The following is a 16,653-nucleotide window of genomic DNA, read 5'->3' as shown; positions in this document are numbered from 1 at the left end:
ATTACATATATCACATAGGAAAGTTTAGAACTTTGGACAAAGTCGTCTTGTGACTTCAGCAGTTGGAAAAGCACTCTTTTAGATGAGTAGAGAAAAGTGAGCACGCCTGGTTTGGGAGGGTTTTGCAGAAGTACACAGCAGAAGGATGGGATGTGATGAAAACTGAAAATGCAAGATTTTATTGTGCTGTGCGTTGTATTAAGCGGAAGACCATACTTTCAGAAGCAGATTGCTTTGGATTCATTTATAATATTGTATTTTCATAATTACTGTAGGATTTGACAACTGTACAAAATTGGTTCATATGATTGTCCTCTAGAACTGCTGAGTGAAGGTGCCTTTGGCATATGTCAAAGACTACTGATACTTCCCTTTGAAGATGGATATAGAAATATAGTATTCACAGTTTATAAATACTTGACAAATGCTGCACTTGACTTTTGGACCTAACTAGAGCCCAGTAAATTAAGCAGTCAATCCAGCAATTATAAGAAAATTCATTGTACACCTAATAATGCTCAAGGAGCCTTGAGAGGACTCTTTCTGAAACTGATTGTGCTTGAACTGTTCATTTAAATTTTGCACAGTAGCATTGTCGCACAGTCAAATTGCTTGTGATGCTGTGTTCATAATGCATACATAATTTGAACAAAAGATGTATGAAAAGCAAGCTAATAAATAATGTAAAATAAGTTGGTTATTTCTTACTTTTTTTTAAGTTATAATAGCTGCCTTCTTTGCATTAGACTTTAGACTGTTGCCAATTTTTCTAACTTGTCAAGATCTTACTTTTTTTTTAATTACATTGCATATGTTTTAAAACACCAGGTGTTTTTTAGAAGAAATTTCTGCAACTGAAGTTGGTAATTAAACTTGTGGAACTCCTATTATAAATCTAAATGCAGTCAACATCTCACAGGAGAGATAGGAATGATCAAATTAAAAATCCTTACAAGTTGGTATTAATTAGCTTACAGGTCATATGGTGTTTTCAAATTTTTTGTGTATGAGCAGAACCTACTGATATATAAATGCTTTAAAGTATAAAATGTAAAATCATTGCACTTTAAAGTATTTAAAAATGAGGAAATATGCTTTGAATAATATTATTTTTAATAGATGAGAACTGAATTCATTGTTTTCTATTACAATAATTTCAGAAGCATCTGGAATCCAAATAGTTTGCTACTGGTTTTGATAACGTAGTACAAATTTTGAGTAATTTTCTTAAATCGTTCCAAATGTCATATGTAACATATGTTCACAGAATGTCCACATGTACCTGCAGCAAAACCACTGAAGGCTTGATATGCTTCAGTGTATTCTGTATTAAATATAGAGAAAAATCTACTTCAGATCTAAATCTTTAGTATTTAGTACAATACTAACTTTTTAGTAGTTGAAATTTGTTCTAGTTCTACTTAGCTTTCCTGATACTATATGATTGTCCTAATAATTTTTGGAGAGAGTAATTTTAAATCAGTTTATTTAATAAGCATGAAAACAGGTTTTTTATCACAAAATCTTAAGCTTTCAGAATGGTTCTCTGTTATTTTCTGTAGGAAAATGAATGACATTTTGGTTTCAGTTCTCTGTTCTTCTGTTTTCTCGTGCTGCAGTCTGTTGGGTCCAGGTTTGATGTTTGTCCCCTAATTGTAGGTTTCATACGTTTAGCGTTCATTAAATTTGCAAACCTTGAATAGCCACCACTAAAGCCTTTCAAGTAAAAAATATTCACTTTGGAATATTATTCAAGAGAAGATGGAGAAGTGTTTTTTTGTGAAATTGTGTTTAGTAATTTTGTCCAGTTGCTAGAGAATACAATGTACAGCTAGTTCAGCATCAGTCTTCATTTACTACCTCTATCTGAAATTTAAATGGACATTTTTGAACTACCAGAATTTTAAGTGTTTCTCATAAAATAAAGAAGAAAAAAAATTGAGGCTCTGAAATTTTTAAGAGAAGATGCCAAAACAATAGTTCTATTCATACGTTTTCTTTAATGCTAGATACATTTCCAAGGAAGTGAAACATTAAGTTCAAAATAGACTTTGATATGGTGTATTTAAAGAAAGAGATTTACTGATTTCTTGCTTTTTCTTCCTACAGCTAGTTGATGTGGAAAAATGGGTATGTGATTCTGTCTTTTATTCACTTGATCCCAATTGTTTCATGTTGCCACTGAGTCTAAGCTGTCTGTTCTTATACTGTGTGCTCATGAATCTCCAATTTGCTTGGCTCAAAAAGAGAGGCAAATACAAGGCCATATAAGATCTGATCATTCCTGTATTTTTGTACCGAATTTCATGCTAACGTAATGACTTCTCCCTTTAAATTAGATCTTAGAACTCTGCCATACACTCTCGTGGTTATTGTCTCTCGGTTTTGAGCCTTGCTGTCTAGTGTTATTACTCCATTCTGTTACCCACCTTGTCTTTTCCAGTACAGACAACATAATCCTAGAATGCATGACAATAATTGATACTAATAAATAATGGGTGATAATGTTTCTAAATGCATCTATTATATGTACTAAGTATTTCAGATGGAGAACAGCTGCTACAGAATAAAAAAAGTCATAGATCACAACAATTGAAGTCAAAGCACAGTTCTCAGATGGGTGTTTTGCTAAGAGCTTTCCTAATGTGTCTGTGTATGCCATGCATATTTGTGTGGACATCCGATATAAATCCCCAATATGGGACATGTTTGCATATGTTTCTCACAAGTGTAATCATGTGCATATGTATGAGTTAGTGGTCATAAAGGTGTGTGTAAAATTGTTTGTTCATGCTAAAAAAAAAATAGAGGGAAAAAAAGGTAGAAGCCTCTCTGAAAGCTTGGACCATAAAAAGCCTCTATAATTTCTTTGTATTTAATTTGCACTGCACATGATCAAAAATCACTCAGATATCCTTTGGATTATTGCCAATTGCATTGCTAGAGCACTGGTCTTACTTTCTTTTAGCTAGTGTTTATAGAATTCTGGTCTGTGGCAATTACATGTTTATAGCAAGTAGTGAATTAAGTTATAGCTTGCTTGACACGCCTGTAGGTAAGTACATATTTTAAATGGTGGCTTAAGATTTTCAGCTCACTTTCTACTAATGTGTCTTCAGTTATCTATATCACTGTATATATAAATGCCTGTGGTATTTATTAATGAGTAAATGTAATTAAGTTAATTTCAGTTCATTATATCAGTATGCTGGCATTATTCATGTTCAGTGAATCAGATATTTTTCAAAACCAGTACAGAGTCACTTGGAATGTTTTTTAAACCATAATAATGGTGGTTAGATTATTTTCTCATTTTGTCCAACATTTTAACTACACCTGAGAGGACTTGATTCTAGATCTTTGGGTTCTGAAGTTTTATTTCTAGGAACAATTCTGCTGTAAAGAGAAAACCAGCATAATAGGGAAGTTGAATAGTGTACCACTTCTTGTGCTCTAATATAGCTTGTTTTTTGACTGAAGTATTTGAAGAGTGTTTTATTGGAAAATACAGTGTTACCTGAATAAATACAAGTGACATTTGCCCTTTTTTTTTTTTTTTTTTAATTTCAGAATGTAGAAACATCAGAATCTTATCCTTAAGAAAGGCTGCTTTGCAGAAGCGTGTTATTAAACTACGCTTAAATGAGATGTTTCCCATGACATTAGAGCTAAATGTTTCTTTGCAACTCGCATGAGCTGAAGTCTTTTCTTAGTTGATCCACAGCTACTCTGGGCGACCTGTTCCAACGTCTCACTGCCCTCTGAGTAGAAATTTCCTCCTAACATCTAATATAAATCTCCTCTCTTTTTGTTTCAAACAATTCCTCCTTTGTCCTGTCCTCATCAAACCATGTAAAAGTTGTTTTTTGCCTAAGTGCTGCAAGTCCACAATGAGGTCTCCCTGGAGGCTTCTCTGTGCTGAACAAACACAGCTCTCTCGGCCTTTCTTTGTTCTCTTAACATCTTGGTGTCGTCCTCTGGACCTGCTCCATCAGCTCCATGTCTCTGTTGAGCTGTTGGCCCAGGCTTGGAGGTAGTACTCCAGGTGGGGGCTCCCATGAGGGCAAATATAGAGCGGTATGTACAATTGCCTTTCTCTCTCTGCTGGCCCACCCCTCTTTTGATGCAGCCATCATACTGTTGGCCTTCTGGGCTGCAAGTGCACATTGATGGCCTATGTCAAGCCTTTCATCCACCTCAAGTCCTTGTTTGTAGGGCTGTTCTCAATTATTTTCCCAGTCTTCACACATCTGGGATTGCCTTGACCCATGTGCAACATCCTGCACTTGGCTATGTTGAATCTCATTAGATTCTTTTGGGCCCACTCCTAAAGCATTCCCAGGTCCCTTTGGGTAATATCCCTTCCTGTTATTGTGTCAGCTGTGCCATTCAGCACCATACATCTGCAAACTTGCTGAAGGGTACACTTTTTCCCATATCTTGATAAAGATGTTAAAGAATACCAGTCCCAAGACAGGCTGCTGAAGAGCAGCACTTGTGACTGATCTCCACCTGGACATAGAACCATTGTCTCCTGATACTTATAGAGTGGCAGATTTCATGATTTTTAGATTAGATTTTAGGCATATGGCATCAATCATTCTTTCCATTATCCTAACTCAATCACTCACAAATAAATAAGCTATTTAAGTCTCTCTTGAGAACATTAAGGATGTGGTGTTAATAAAAATATTTACAGATTTTGGGAGCTGTTGTAAAATTTGGCTCCTTAGATTTTTGGTTTGCACTTCTAACATGAATTTCACCTCCATTCCTGGACTTCTGACTATATGGAAAGAGCATAATGACGATATTGTACTTAATCCCAAGCTGTTGAGGTTATTGACTCTTAGGTACTTAGAGGTTAATGCCTCTTAGTTTAAAGATTCTCTCTTTTCTACTACTGTTGTAGAAATTTGCTTACAAAGAAATGTCAGACTTTGACTCATAGCTATTAAAAATTATGGAGAACGTGTAAACTGAAAGTGTAGACATGTAACTTCAATTCACAGTACTATTGATACCTGGAACATAGCTTAAAATTCTCAGATCTGTAAAATGAGCTGCAGGAGAAATGCCAAGGCTATGCAGTTAGAAATCCTACCATTTAATTAAAAGAAAATTTGGTCAGATTTATACAGTTTTGCTTTGGAAAGAAAAAAGTTTTTAAAAAATGTTTGTATTGCTTTCTCCAGATGGTATGAATTAGACCTGGACTGCAATTAGCTTCTACTAAAATATAGAGTATACTAAGTTTGGAAATGCAGATGTAATTGAAAATACAGTGCTAGGTGTATTTTTTTAAAACAGTCTTTCTGTAGCTGCTACATTTGTTATCACTCTGATTAATAATCATGGATATGCAATGAATTACTTTAAATGGCACTGAAGTTAAAGTAACTGTTTATCTTCAATGAAGCTTTGTTCATTATTTAAATCATGGTACAAGCCATGGAGATAATCCTCTTGCTGAATGCTCAGAGTTTAATTCCTCTCCAAGTATGGCATTTCTGTAACACTAAGCACTCACACATTCTTTTGTGCCCAAATTTTTCAGCTGCAAATGCAGCTGAAAACTGAAGTTATTGAAATATGAGTATACAGTTGTCAGTTGGATTCAGTTACCAGTTCTACCTCTCAGGATAACTTTTAAAGAAGATGTTAATGTTAGAGAAGTGTGTTCATATAAAACTCACAGTATGTTCTGATTTCTTGAACAAGTCATTATAGAGGTTTAATGCTGTCTTTAATGACTTCAGTCATCAGGCTCGCACTGATACCAGTTTCACAGAATCGCCAGGGTTGGAAGGGACCTCAAGGATCATGAATTTCCAACCCCCCTGCCGTATGCAGGGCCACCAACCTTCCCACCTAATACTAGACCAGGCTGCCCAGGGCCCCATCTAATCTGGCCTTGAACACCTCCAGGGACCCCCATGCATCCACAACCTCTCTGGGCAGCCTGTTCCAGCACCTCTCCACTCTCTCTGTAAATAATTTCCCCCTGACGTCCAACCTAAATCTCCCTTCCCTCAACTTAAAACCATTTCCCCCCGTCCTGCTGTTATCAACCCTTTCAAAGAGTTGACTCCCCTCCTGTTTGTAGGCTCCCTTTAGGTACTGAAAGGCTGCAATGAGGTCATGGATGTTTGATGGAGTTCAGCACAGAGACTTTTATCTGTAGTTCAAAAAGACATCAGAAGTCCAGTTATTACCTTGCTCATTGGCTGCTAGGTGCTTAGTTGAGAAGCTCCAATGGATTCTTGAATTTGCTGTAGACAGCGTAGAATTAGCAAGTTATTTAAGCTGATAACTGTAGTCAAGGCTGAGAATTTGAAGCTTCTGTTGTGTGTTTATTTTCACCCTAAGTAGAATGGCAGCTTAATAAATCTTAATCAGATTAATTTTAGAAATGTTTCTTCCTTGACTAGCTGGAAACTATATAGTGCAGATAAATCACATCCTTATTGATTCTTAAGACTTAGGTTTCTTTTCTTGCATGTCATACTGGATATTACATACATTTGTATGCTTTGTAAGGGTGTGTATAATGCAGAACTTCAAACATAAACATGACCAACCTCTGCTGACAGGAGTTCAAATTCACAGATTAAGAGATTTGTGTATAGCTAATGTTATAGGTCATCACCATTTGATCTCTTCTTTTACTTTTAGCTGATTATTGTTCACTAGTGTACAACAATCCTTTGCTGTACTTGGTGACTGCATCAGTCTGTATAATTTTAATACTTTGGTATCAGTCTTTGGTGAAAAAAACCTTTCAAGAGCAGTGGATATTGGAATGACACCAAGAAATTTCAAATTATAGGTCTATTCTCTCTGATTAATTTTCAAGTATGAAAACTGTGACAGCATGTTGAATTGCAAATGTTTTATGAGAATTTAATGTGCTCATTCTTTCTGTGGAATAAAGAGCAATATGAAGGAGCAGAAAGGAAGTTCTTTCTCTACAGACTGGTTGGAGCAGTGTCCTCTGTAACACTGTTGCACACCTGTAGGTTTATTTTTAGGGGTTATTTTTTTTCCCCCAAACTGAAAGTTGATGTTTTTTTGAAAGTGTTACACTTTACCCTGGAATGGATTTAATTTTAAAACCTGGAAGAGCCATCTTGTAAAAGGATGTGACATGAATACCTGGAACCCTCTGCCCTATACGTTTGATAATAGCTGGGCAGGTGCTGTCCAGTTCATTACAGGTAGTATCTCTGGTTTACCTTGGAGCTTCATAGAGGCATTCACTTCACTCATCATGATAACTGGCATTTAAGTGTTTGCTGAGAAGAGAAAGCATTCTTATAACAGCAGGCTGAGAGTATTTTTCTCCTGATGGTTTTGGCATTAGGTAAATAAGTAAATGTTCACAGTTACTTACCGACTGTCATTCTCTCACCCTTTCTAGCTTGGGGGTGTGACACATTCTATCTTTAAGAATGACGTGTAAATGATCTTCAAAATTATTAAGGAGCCAGAGTAACTAAAGAACACAACACGGCAGCAACTAAGGGATGAATATCGTTTTTCTTTCTCTTGCTACAGTTCACTTAGTATGTTAACAGAAGAGAATTGTTAATTCTAGCATTCCAAAAAATCCAGGATAAAATCCTCCTGTGTCATTTTAGTAATCAGGAGAAGAGATAAACTATTCATGTTAATCTGATGCGAGTTAAGAAATTAGATTCAAGCAGTTAAATTATCAAAAGAGAGTCAGAATGTTCCACAGAAGGGCTGCTGCTTAATGTACTTGTCACATGGAAAAGCAATATGGTTGCATGGTTCTCAGGACAAAATTTCACAGATAAATAGCAGATAGAAAAGCTTGAGGTCCTTGATGAACTTTATTGATTACTTTATTGTAAAGGAATATAGGAATATAGGAAAGTTTTTAAAAAAAAGTAATTAGCCGATTTCTCATTCAGTGAATTTATACACTTAGAGTGCTGTTCACAGCTGAATAAAGAATTCTGGTTAGCTTCTGGAGCCACTCATTAAAAGCAAACAAAGTATTGGGGCAAGAAATGAGATGGAAGAAAATCTACAAATGCTGATCTATGCATATATTTTAAGGAATCGCTTTGTGAGGTTGGTGGACAAGGTTCCCAGTCTTTAGTTTTGCTTAATTTATTTCCAAATGCTTGAACACTAAATTCCTGATTCAGTGAAGATTTTCCAAAAGAGAAGAATGCTTTGACATCATTATTTTATACTGTACTCTTTTCCCCATTTATTTAATATTTATCTACATCTTTTGCATCTCTGAGAACAGACATTTGTTTTAAAAGTCTGAATGAAGTGAAAACACAGTGTTTCCTGGAGGCTACCCACTTAGACTCTTTTCATGTGAGATAGAGATTTACTGCTGGACTTCTCTAGCCTCAAAATTTCTCTAGCTTCAAAATTTCAGATCTCAAAGCATGAAGTAATTAAGAGCAACAGGGAAAAAGGTGACTTTTTAGATCTTGTGCAGAGAAAGTGGGATCACTGCAACTAACCTCTACTCTTACTCTTAAGCATCTCTATGAAAATTAACTCCAACATTTCCATAATTTTCTAACATCAGTTATGTGGTACTTCATTTTTTTTATTAAATGCATGAAACATTATTAATTTCATTTTCCTAACTTTGTCTGCATTTGTGTATTATAAATTGTTACAGTGATAGTGTTGCTTCCCAGCATTGCTCTTTGAATGCAAGACTTTATAACTTGCATTGAACTATTATGCAGACCAAGTATTTAAAGATTATCAGGTATGGCATCTATTTTGCCTGTACTGTTTTATTTTTAAGCTACAAATATTTAATATTGTATATTATTTAAAGTAAAAAAATCTTATATAAAAAAATGAAGCCTTGTTCTTAGCAGCTGTTTTGCTTCACAAGCTATAATTATGCTAATTACAATGATAAATGTTCCTTTTAAATGTGATTTGTAGTTCTGTGTATCCCACTCACTATTTTAGAGAAAACAAATCCCATTTTTAAGCACCTGAAAAGCGAATATTCATTTCACATTTTCTCTTTTTTCCCCCCTCTCACGGCTCTACAGAAATTTATGATGAAGGTAAGCAAGTTAAACATTTAGTACTGTGTTTTCTGTAAATTCCCGATTTCATTTAATTCATTATTTTTATTTTTCACATCAGCATTTAACTTGCCTTCACTGAAAAAGAACATAATGAATTTTGTAAGACTATGGATTTAGAAACTACAGTGATTCTAGCTTAATTTGAGGTTATGACTTCTTCATATCACAAAAGCCCAAAGGCAGGCATCTGTGTCTGTGGAGACAGAGCACTGGGCCAGAACCTGTAGTTCTCAGTTCATCATTACTCTTTCTGTGAGAATGGAACACTGTCTTCTAAACAAGGAATCTTGAGACAATGAGTAAATAGTAGAATTCACTGTAGATCACTTAGGCATTTGACAGATCAGGGGCAGCATGCTCTTTCTTCTGAGACAGGATTACTGTTGTGAGTGGATAGCCCACCAGGGCTCAGGTCAGAGAGCAAAAGCTCTGCTTCCTCTCTCTATTTGTCTTTTCTTTTTTCTTTCCTTCTTTATTTTATTTCCTATTTAACTATAAGACAAGGAGTTTGGAGAGCTTCCAGGCACTCTAAGTAACTGACATTTGGAATAGTTGGATGTGATTTATCCAATGTGTGCTGGTTATACTCTTTTTACTTTTTGCCTTCTAAAATGATTTGCTTATGATTTTCATTCCCTATGAGCCCACACTTCTGATATGGTCTTGCTTGCTTCGTTGTCACTCTGAACTGGGGAGGAATTTGGGACTAGATAAGCAGTGCTATTTCAGGCAGTGAACTTAATGACGTCAGAGGAGTTTTCTTAATATGGCTCCTCTGCTGATCCATCTTTTCTTCCCACTTGGTTGTCTGTCTTATTCTTTATCTGTGAGTTTCTTTCTGAAATGACAAGGATGACTCACATTCCTCGCATCATATTGTAACAGAAAAAGCTTTTCCACAGTCCTTACCCTCTGAAAAATGCCTCTCTCTTCCACTTACTTAGCTCTAAAAAAACCAGGCAGATTTTTAATAATTTCTTCCATCTCCTCTGCAGAGAAAGAGGAGGAGGAGGTGGGAAGGGAAATCTTCACTAGTCTAAGGGAGAAATCAATAAATTTCCTCTTGGGCAATTTTCTCCTAAATTGCTGTAAGTGCTTCAAAATAGGAGTTCATAATGGAAGCATTACCTCAGCTAGAAATATAAATGCTTCTTTTACATTACAAATAAATACATTATTTTACATACGTCAAAACAGATGATCAATATTATTTATTTTTGATTTATCTCCACTGCCGTGTTGGCTTTTCACTGATACTGATATGAAGTTCACCATTGTTGGAGAAGGGTAACATAAATGTAGCACTGGAAATATTAAACACAAGGTGCATCTGAACTGTTTCTAATTATGTGACTGATTAATCTTTTTTCCATCAAGTCAATATTATTGAAATTGAGATAATTTAGCATGGTGCTGGCAGAGATGTTTGTCATCATTACCAATTGTTCCAATCTTTTTAATGTGAGTAGTAAAATATGTGTTCTTACCTGAGAAAGACATAGTCATAATTTTTATTGGCCTGTTAATTTATTCAAGTGATATTTATATGAAGTATAATTACACACTGTACTTTTCAGTCAAGGTAAACTTGGAAAACCTATAATTTAACTGAGCTCCTTTTTCTGTTCTTTGGTTTGGCATATTATAAAATAGGAGGTAAGTGCCAATTGTATTGCAAAAGAAGTGTGGAATGCCTTTTGATCTTGTGTGTCGCAGAGGCCTTCTTTTATTAGAAGCAGGTACCAGCAGAGCTGGTCTCCATCTTATCTCCTGAATTTTTGCAGCACTTACTGTTTTGTAGTGAATTCCTTGAATAAATGTAGCATAATGAAATAGCGATTTAAAAAAAAGGTGTGAAGGCTAGAATGTGTATTGCATAATATATGTATATAATGCCTTATTTCATTTCAGTGTGGTATATAGGCTACAGTGAGATATGGAAAGAGGTTTTAAATGGTGTTGAATATGCCCTTCAGCACTGCTGTTACTTGAGATGAGAGAGGTGAAGGATTACATTAGCACAATGCTGTATGTCAGTGAATTGAGTTACTTGATATCTTTAAATTCTATGTAGCTGCATGCTATGGGTTTGATGCCAGCCTCTGGAAATGGCAGTCCAAAGAACACAGTAATTACAGAAGGGTCTCATTAGCATTTATGTTTTTATGGTAGAAGAATTTCCAGCATCTATGCCTGGATGTTGTTACTTGGAAAAGAAAATTCTGTCATCTTCTCCTCTCCAAATATTTTTGAAGAAAACAGAGATTTCTATAAGCAAGAAGAATGTGGAAAACTCCTCGGCTCACACTCCATAGCTTTGTTTGCAATCTCTTCTTCTTGCACCATTTTCAAGTTTTCTAGTGCTGCTGGAGATGTAATTTCCTAGTCTTGCTATTGCAAGTGTGAATTGTTGCCTGACTAATCTACACTGATTCAAACTGTTCCTGTACATTCTGATTTCACCACCAGTTGGGGTTTTTTAGACTCTTTGGTGAGCATGCATCCTGCAAAACTGAAATGCCTGATCTAGAACCATCCTTACCCTAAGCTTCCACTGTAAACATAAGCAAAAGCATAGATGTTGTCAGTATGCAACTTAAAGTTTAGGTAAATTGAATTACTGTCCAAAACACTTTTTTTCTTTCCACTGGTTCTTCAGTTTCCTTAGGTAGAACTAACTTGAGTATTTGCCTTTTTTTTTTTAATTGCTAAATTTTTTAGCTATCTATAAGCTGTTATTGATCACATTGATATTAAGAGAATCATAGAATCATTAACTTTGGAAAAGACTGCTAAATATTATCTTGTCCAACTGTCTACCTACCACTAGTATTTCTCCACTGAACCATGCCTCTGAGTACTACATCTGCATGTTTTTTAATGCCTCTGAGGATGGTGTCTCAACCACCTCCTTGGACAGCCTGTTCCAGTACCTGACCACTCTTTTGGAGTTCTTCCTAACATCCAATCTGAATCTCCCATGCTGCAACTTGATGCCATTCCCTCTCATCCTATCGCTGTTACCCAGTAGAAGAGGCCAACCCAAACTTTGCTAAAACCTCCTTTCAGGGATTTGTCGAGTGCAATAAGGTTTCTCTTGAGCTTCCTCATCTCCAGACTAAATAATCCCAGTTCTCTCAGCTTCTGCTCCAGACCAAATACAGGGAGACAATCATTTTCCTGCTCCTTCTGGCAGTACTATTACTGATACAAGCCAGGTTGCTGTTGGCCTTCTTGGCCACCTAGTCTCCAGCCACTCTGCCCCAAGCCTGTTCCACTGCATGAAGGAGACTTTCTTTGTTTTCCAGCTTAGCTGTTGCCTGGTATCAGGAGGAAGCTCTTACGCTAGTTTTAGTGTGAAAAGCATTAGACACTGATGCAATTGTGGGGGAGTTTCCATAAAGCACTTGCCTGTAGCGGTCTCTGTTTTGGTCAGCTTGTAGGACTGTATCTTCACAGCTGGTTTTAGGTAAATTGGTCTACAATAGATGGAAAAAATGCATACTAGTAATGGAATGAATTATCCTTAAGTTCCTGTGGATGCATCATTTTGAGTATCCTCTACAGAAATGATTAGAGCATCATGTAAAAATTTGTGTGTAGATTGACATAAATATATTTTTAGATCATGGGACATCCTTCCTTCCCATTCATTGCTAATTCTGCTGTCATGGAAGTTCCGTTCTCCTGAGGGAGAGAGAACTCAAAATCTTTCAAGATCTTTCAGTACTTTTCTTTCTATCTTGCAGGTTACTAAATAGCATCCTTTCATTTGCTTAAATATCCATCTTATTTTATGTAAACAGAGCACGTGTTCCTCACTCATAGTTTTCTTTCTAGAGAACCAGTTGAGGCTACGTGCTAGCATTGGTCTCCTACTTCAAAAAGTTCTATTTGGCTTTTAGTAAAAGGCGTTGATGTTAACTGTCTTACACTTCTGAGCACAGCTAGATTCTGGTTAGGAAGAGCGTACACCAGGGCCTAGCATGCTTTCACTCAGAATGCGTGGCTGATGACTTTTTCAAGCCAATACTTTTTATGAGACTCTAATTTCAAATTTGATTTCTCTTGCTAGTAGATCTAAACATAATTTCAGACTGTTGACTGGTCGTGTGTGGTGAATGTGACAGCTCCCACGTGAGACCCAAAGAATGGAATTTGAGAGACTTTCATCTGTGGTGGCTGCAGTTTTCTGCTTGGTTTTTTTATAGTTTTGTTGGTTCTCAACCAACCCCCATAAGCGTTCGAAGCAGAAAATTGAGAGAGATTCTAAATTTAATGAAATGCTTCTACTTATGCAATTAAATTAGTGCCTTGATTTAGATCTTTAGAATGCTCATTCTGCAGGTTTTTGTATCAGTAAAAATATTTTTAAGATGTATACTCCATAGCTTCATGAAACTTACAGCATGCTCTTGGTGGAGACGATAATGTTTTCACTTTTTTTTTGTAAGAGTTTTTATGGAGTTGTAGGGTGTCCTCTGTTTGACATATTGTCTCCAGCATCTGCTATTAGTGTTAGTTGAACATATTCAGTATAAACGATCAGCTTTTCCCCGCTTTCAAACTTGTCAGGCTGATGCTTAAAAATAGGTTTGCAGTACCTTTATTTAAAATTGCAAGTTGATATATTTTAAGTCATTGTACTGTTACTACATATTGCAGTTTTAAGTTGCTGTTAGCATTTTAAGTATGTGACAAGAATAAATTCAATGCAGAATTATTTTCCAGAATTATCTTTGGAAACAAAACATTAATTTAAGCTACGCTTCAGGGTGTTGCTCCGTTTTAATGAAATGTAAATACCTGATGCTTTAAAGGACAATGTTTTACTACTGTGTACGTATGTTATATTTAAGACTTTCAACTTTATCTTGCTATATTTGCCTTGGAAGATATTTGTGAAGAAAAATGGTAATCATGTTACTTCCTTTACTGTATAGCTACTCTCAGCTGTAATAAAATTTCAGTGCCATGAAAATGGTTTTATAGTACTTTTAGAAACCTATTCAGAGCAAATACCTGAATGACCCTAAGGTTCATCTAGACCATTTGGTTTAACATCTCCTTTGGCTAGGTCTAGGGCACAGAGGAAATAATAGGCATAGAAACTGTTTGAAATTTACCACTATTATTAACTATATGGATTGTTTTTTTTTTTTTTAAGGATTTATTACCAATGTCCTGTAGTTTATTGTTCAATTGATTTTTTTTCTTTTTAACTTTTTTTTCTTGTTAACTCTATCAAAACTGTAGTTGCTTACAATCTGATTTTTGTAATGCCATTTTCCCTACAGCATATACAATTAATTCCATTCTGTTCTACAGGTTCATTATGAAAGATCTTCCAGGCAATAAAAGCTATTACACATTCTTAAAAACACTGTTTTACCTTGTTTGATTTTTACAGAGTGTGCTTAAGTTCTTACTTTGTTATGACTCGTTTAGTGCTAGTGGTTCAAATTTCTTTCCTGGTTGACTAGAATTGTCTGAAACACCATGAATTGATGCAAGTGCATTTCTCAGGCATTATAGTTCTGAATAGTGCAGATGTTGCAAAAGATTTGTCTGTGCATACACAAAGCACTGGAATTACTTTCCTGTTTGAAGGAACATGCTTTCTCATTTTTGTCTTTTGTTGGTATGTCCCTGAAGGTTTTTTTAGCTTTTTTTTTTTAAATGGTTTTTTTTTTTTTTTTTTTTTTTTTTACATCTTTGGGGATTACATGGACTTGTAAAGAAAGAAACATTAGCATTGGTTTGTAGTAGCATACTCTCTGATGTAATAAATCTTTAGTAGAAATTAAGCTGTTCTCTTGAAAAGAACAAAAAGGTAATGTCTTTTTGACTAAAAATCTCTTTGGATGTCTAAGGTATTCACTTTTTGTAATTATAAAAAGTTCTTAGTACAAGTGAGAACTTGCCAGAAGCACAACTGGCTCAAAAAATTTGTTTATTATACCCTGAATAATTTCCTGCAGCTTTGCATGTCTGGATCCCAATGCAGCAGTAGGTACAGTGGTGCAATTGCAACTGTGAGAATTAATTTAATTGAAATGCCTGTTTTAATTTGTCAGGTGATAATACCTATACATACGGCCGAATACAAAACCATTATGCTCTAATTGTCAAATTATTGGAGGATAAAATTCCAAGAAGAGTATTCATATGATTGATATTTCTGAGTGGCATAGATTGTAAAATGTCAATGGTTTCAGCCCTTGATCCCAAATATATTTTTCTACATCCTGCTTTTATTCAGGGAATGTCTAACTTAGAAATGGCTCTGAGTGGTATGAATTAAAAGCATAAAGCAAATCAAAGTCATGGTAGATAATGTGGAACATTTACTTGTAGTAGTCTGTGCAGGATAATTTTTGGAGTTGTTTAGTAGACATGAATGTCATCCATGGTTGCAGGTGAAAGTCATTTTAATGAATGTCTGAAATACATTAAAAGCTTTCAAGTAAAGAAAACTTGTAAAACAAAATATTGTTTTAAATATTATTTATCTGCTTTCAGCAAGTCTTATTTTCAATATATTCTGAAATTTCAAATTTCGAATGCTATCAGAAATTTGCTAAAACTTTGGTGGTGCACTTCATAGGGTTGTAGAATATTCCAAGTTGAAAGGGGCCAAAAAGGATAATTGATTCCAACTTTTGACTTCAGCAAAGGACTACCTAAAATTTAAATGTTTTGCAATGTTGCATCTTTGCCATAAAAGTCTAATAATTAAATTGTATTTTGGTTTTCAATTTTGTTTCATTTGCTTAATTAAATTTTATTTTATAAGTTTACAGTTTACGAAGTTATAGGAAATTCAGTTCTCTATAACATTATAGGTAGGAATGGATTCTTTTGAAAATGAAAGACAATCTCAGTTGACATTATGGCTCAATATCTATTTATTACACGCTTTCTGGCATAAAAATGAGTGCTAAATATTTAGTAGATACAAAATGAGCTTTTAAGATAAAAATTGTCTTACAGACATGTATGTAACCTGGTAATCTTCAAAATGGAAGACATTTTCATAGTCCCAGTTTGCTCTTCCCTTCTTTCCTGCATTTTTCTGTGTTTCAATTTTTCATTCTCCTTCTGTCTATCTGGCTTGATTATAATTGCCTCTCAGAAATGTTTAAGCAGAAGGTATTGCAACTCTTTGTTTTCTGGCTATGAAATAGGAGCAGCAAACACCCTTGTATTTTTTTAATTGGTTAAATAATTTTTTTTTAGTTAACTTTTTTCAAGAGAACTAAAATAATATTTAAAATACAAGCAAACAAACAAAAAAAACCCCAGACAGTCCCCCCATTAACTGGTATTTTTGAGCCAGACTTTCTTCTGATTGTGTAGAAAAGAAGTGTTTAGCAAAACAGTTGTTAACAGATAAATAGGTATGCCCCAAATAAGGGTAAGTTAACACAGCTGTGATATTTCCTACATTCTTCTCAGGTTTTGTACAACTGGCAGCAAAATCTCTATATATATTATGTAAAATTTATGGCTAGTAGCGTGGAACAACTTAGACAGAAATGTTACTGAA

General features: G+C 35.1%; 1 protein-coding gene across 1 annotated transcript in view; it reads left to right on the top strand.

The window, feature by feature from the left end:
- RYR2 (ryanodine receptor 2) overlaps positions 1-16,653 on the top strand; it is a 355,102-nt gene that overhangs the window by 122,901 nt on the left and 215,548 nt on the right. Inside the window, exons 4-5 of the mRNA XM_090135386.1 lie at positions 2,110-2,130; positions 9,066-9,080. Of these exons, the coding sequence (XP_089991512.1) occupies positions 2,110-2,130; positions 9,066-9,080 (36 nt within the window). The remainder of the gene's footprint in view (positions 1-2,109; positions 2,131-9,065; positions 9,081-16,653) is intronic.

The sequence above is a fragment of the Phasianus colchicus genome, chromosome 2 (genome assembly GCF_987193195.1).
Source record: "Phasianus colchicus chromosome 2, bPhaCol1.hap1.1, whole genome shotgun sequence".
NCBI classification, from domain to species: Eukaryota; Metazoa; Chordata; class Aves; order Galliformes; family Phasianidae; genus Phasianus; species Phasianus colchicus.
The sequence above is the reverse complement of the archived record's forward strand: the minus strand, read 5'-3'. Positions and strand labels throughout refer to the sequence as shown.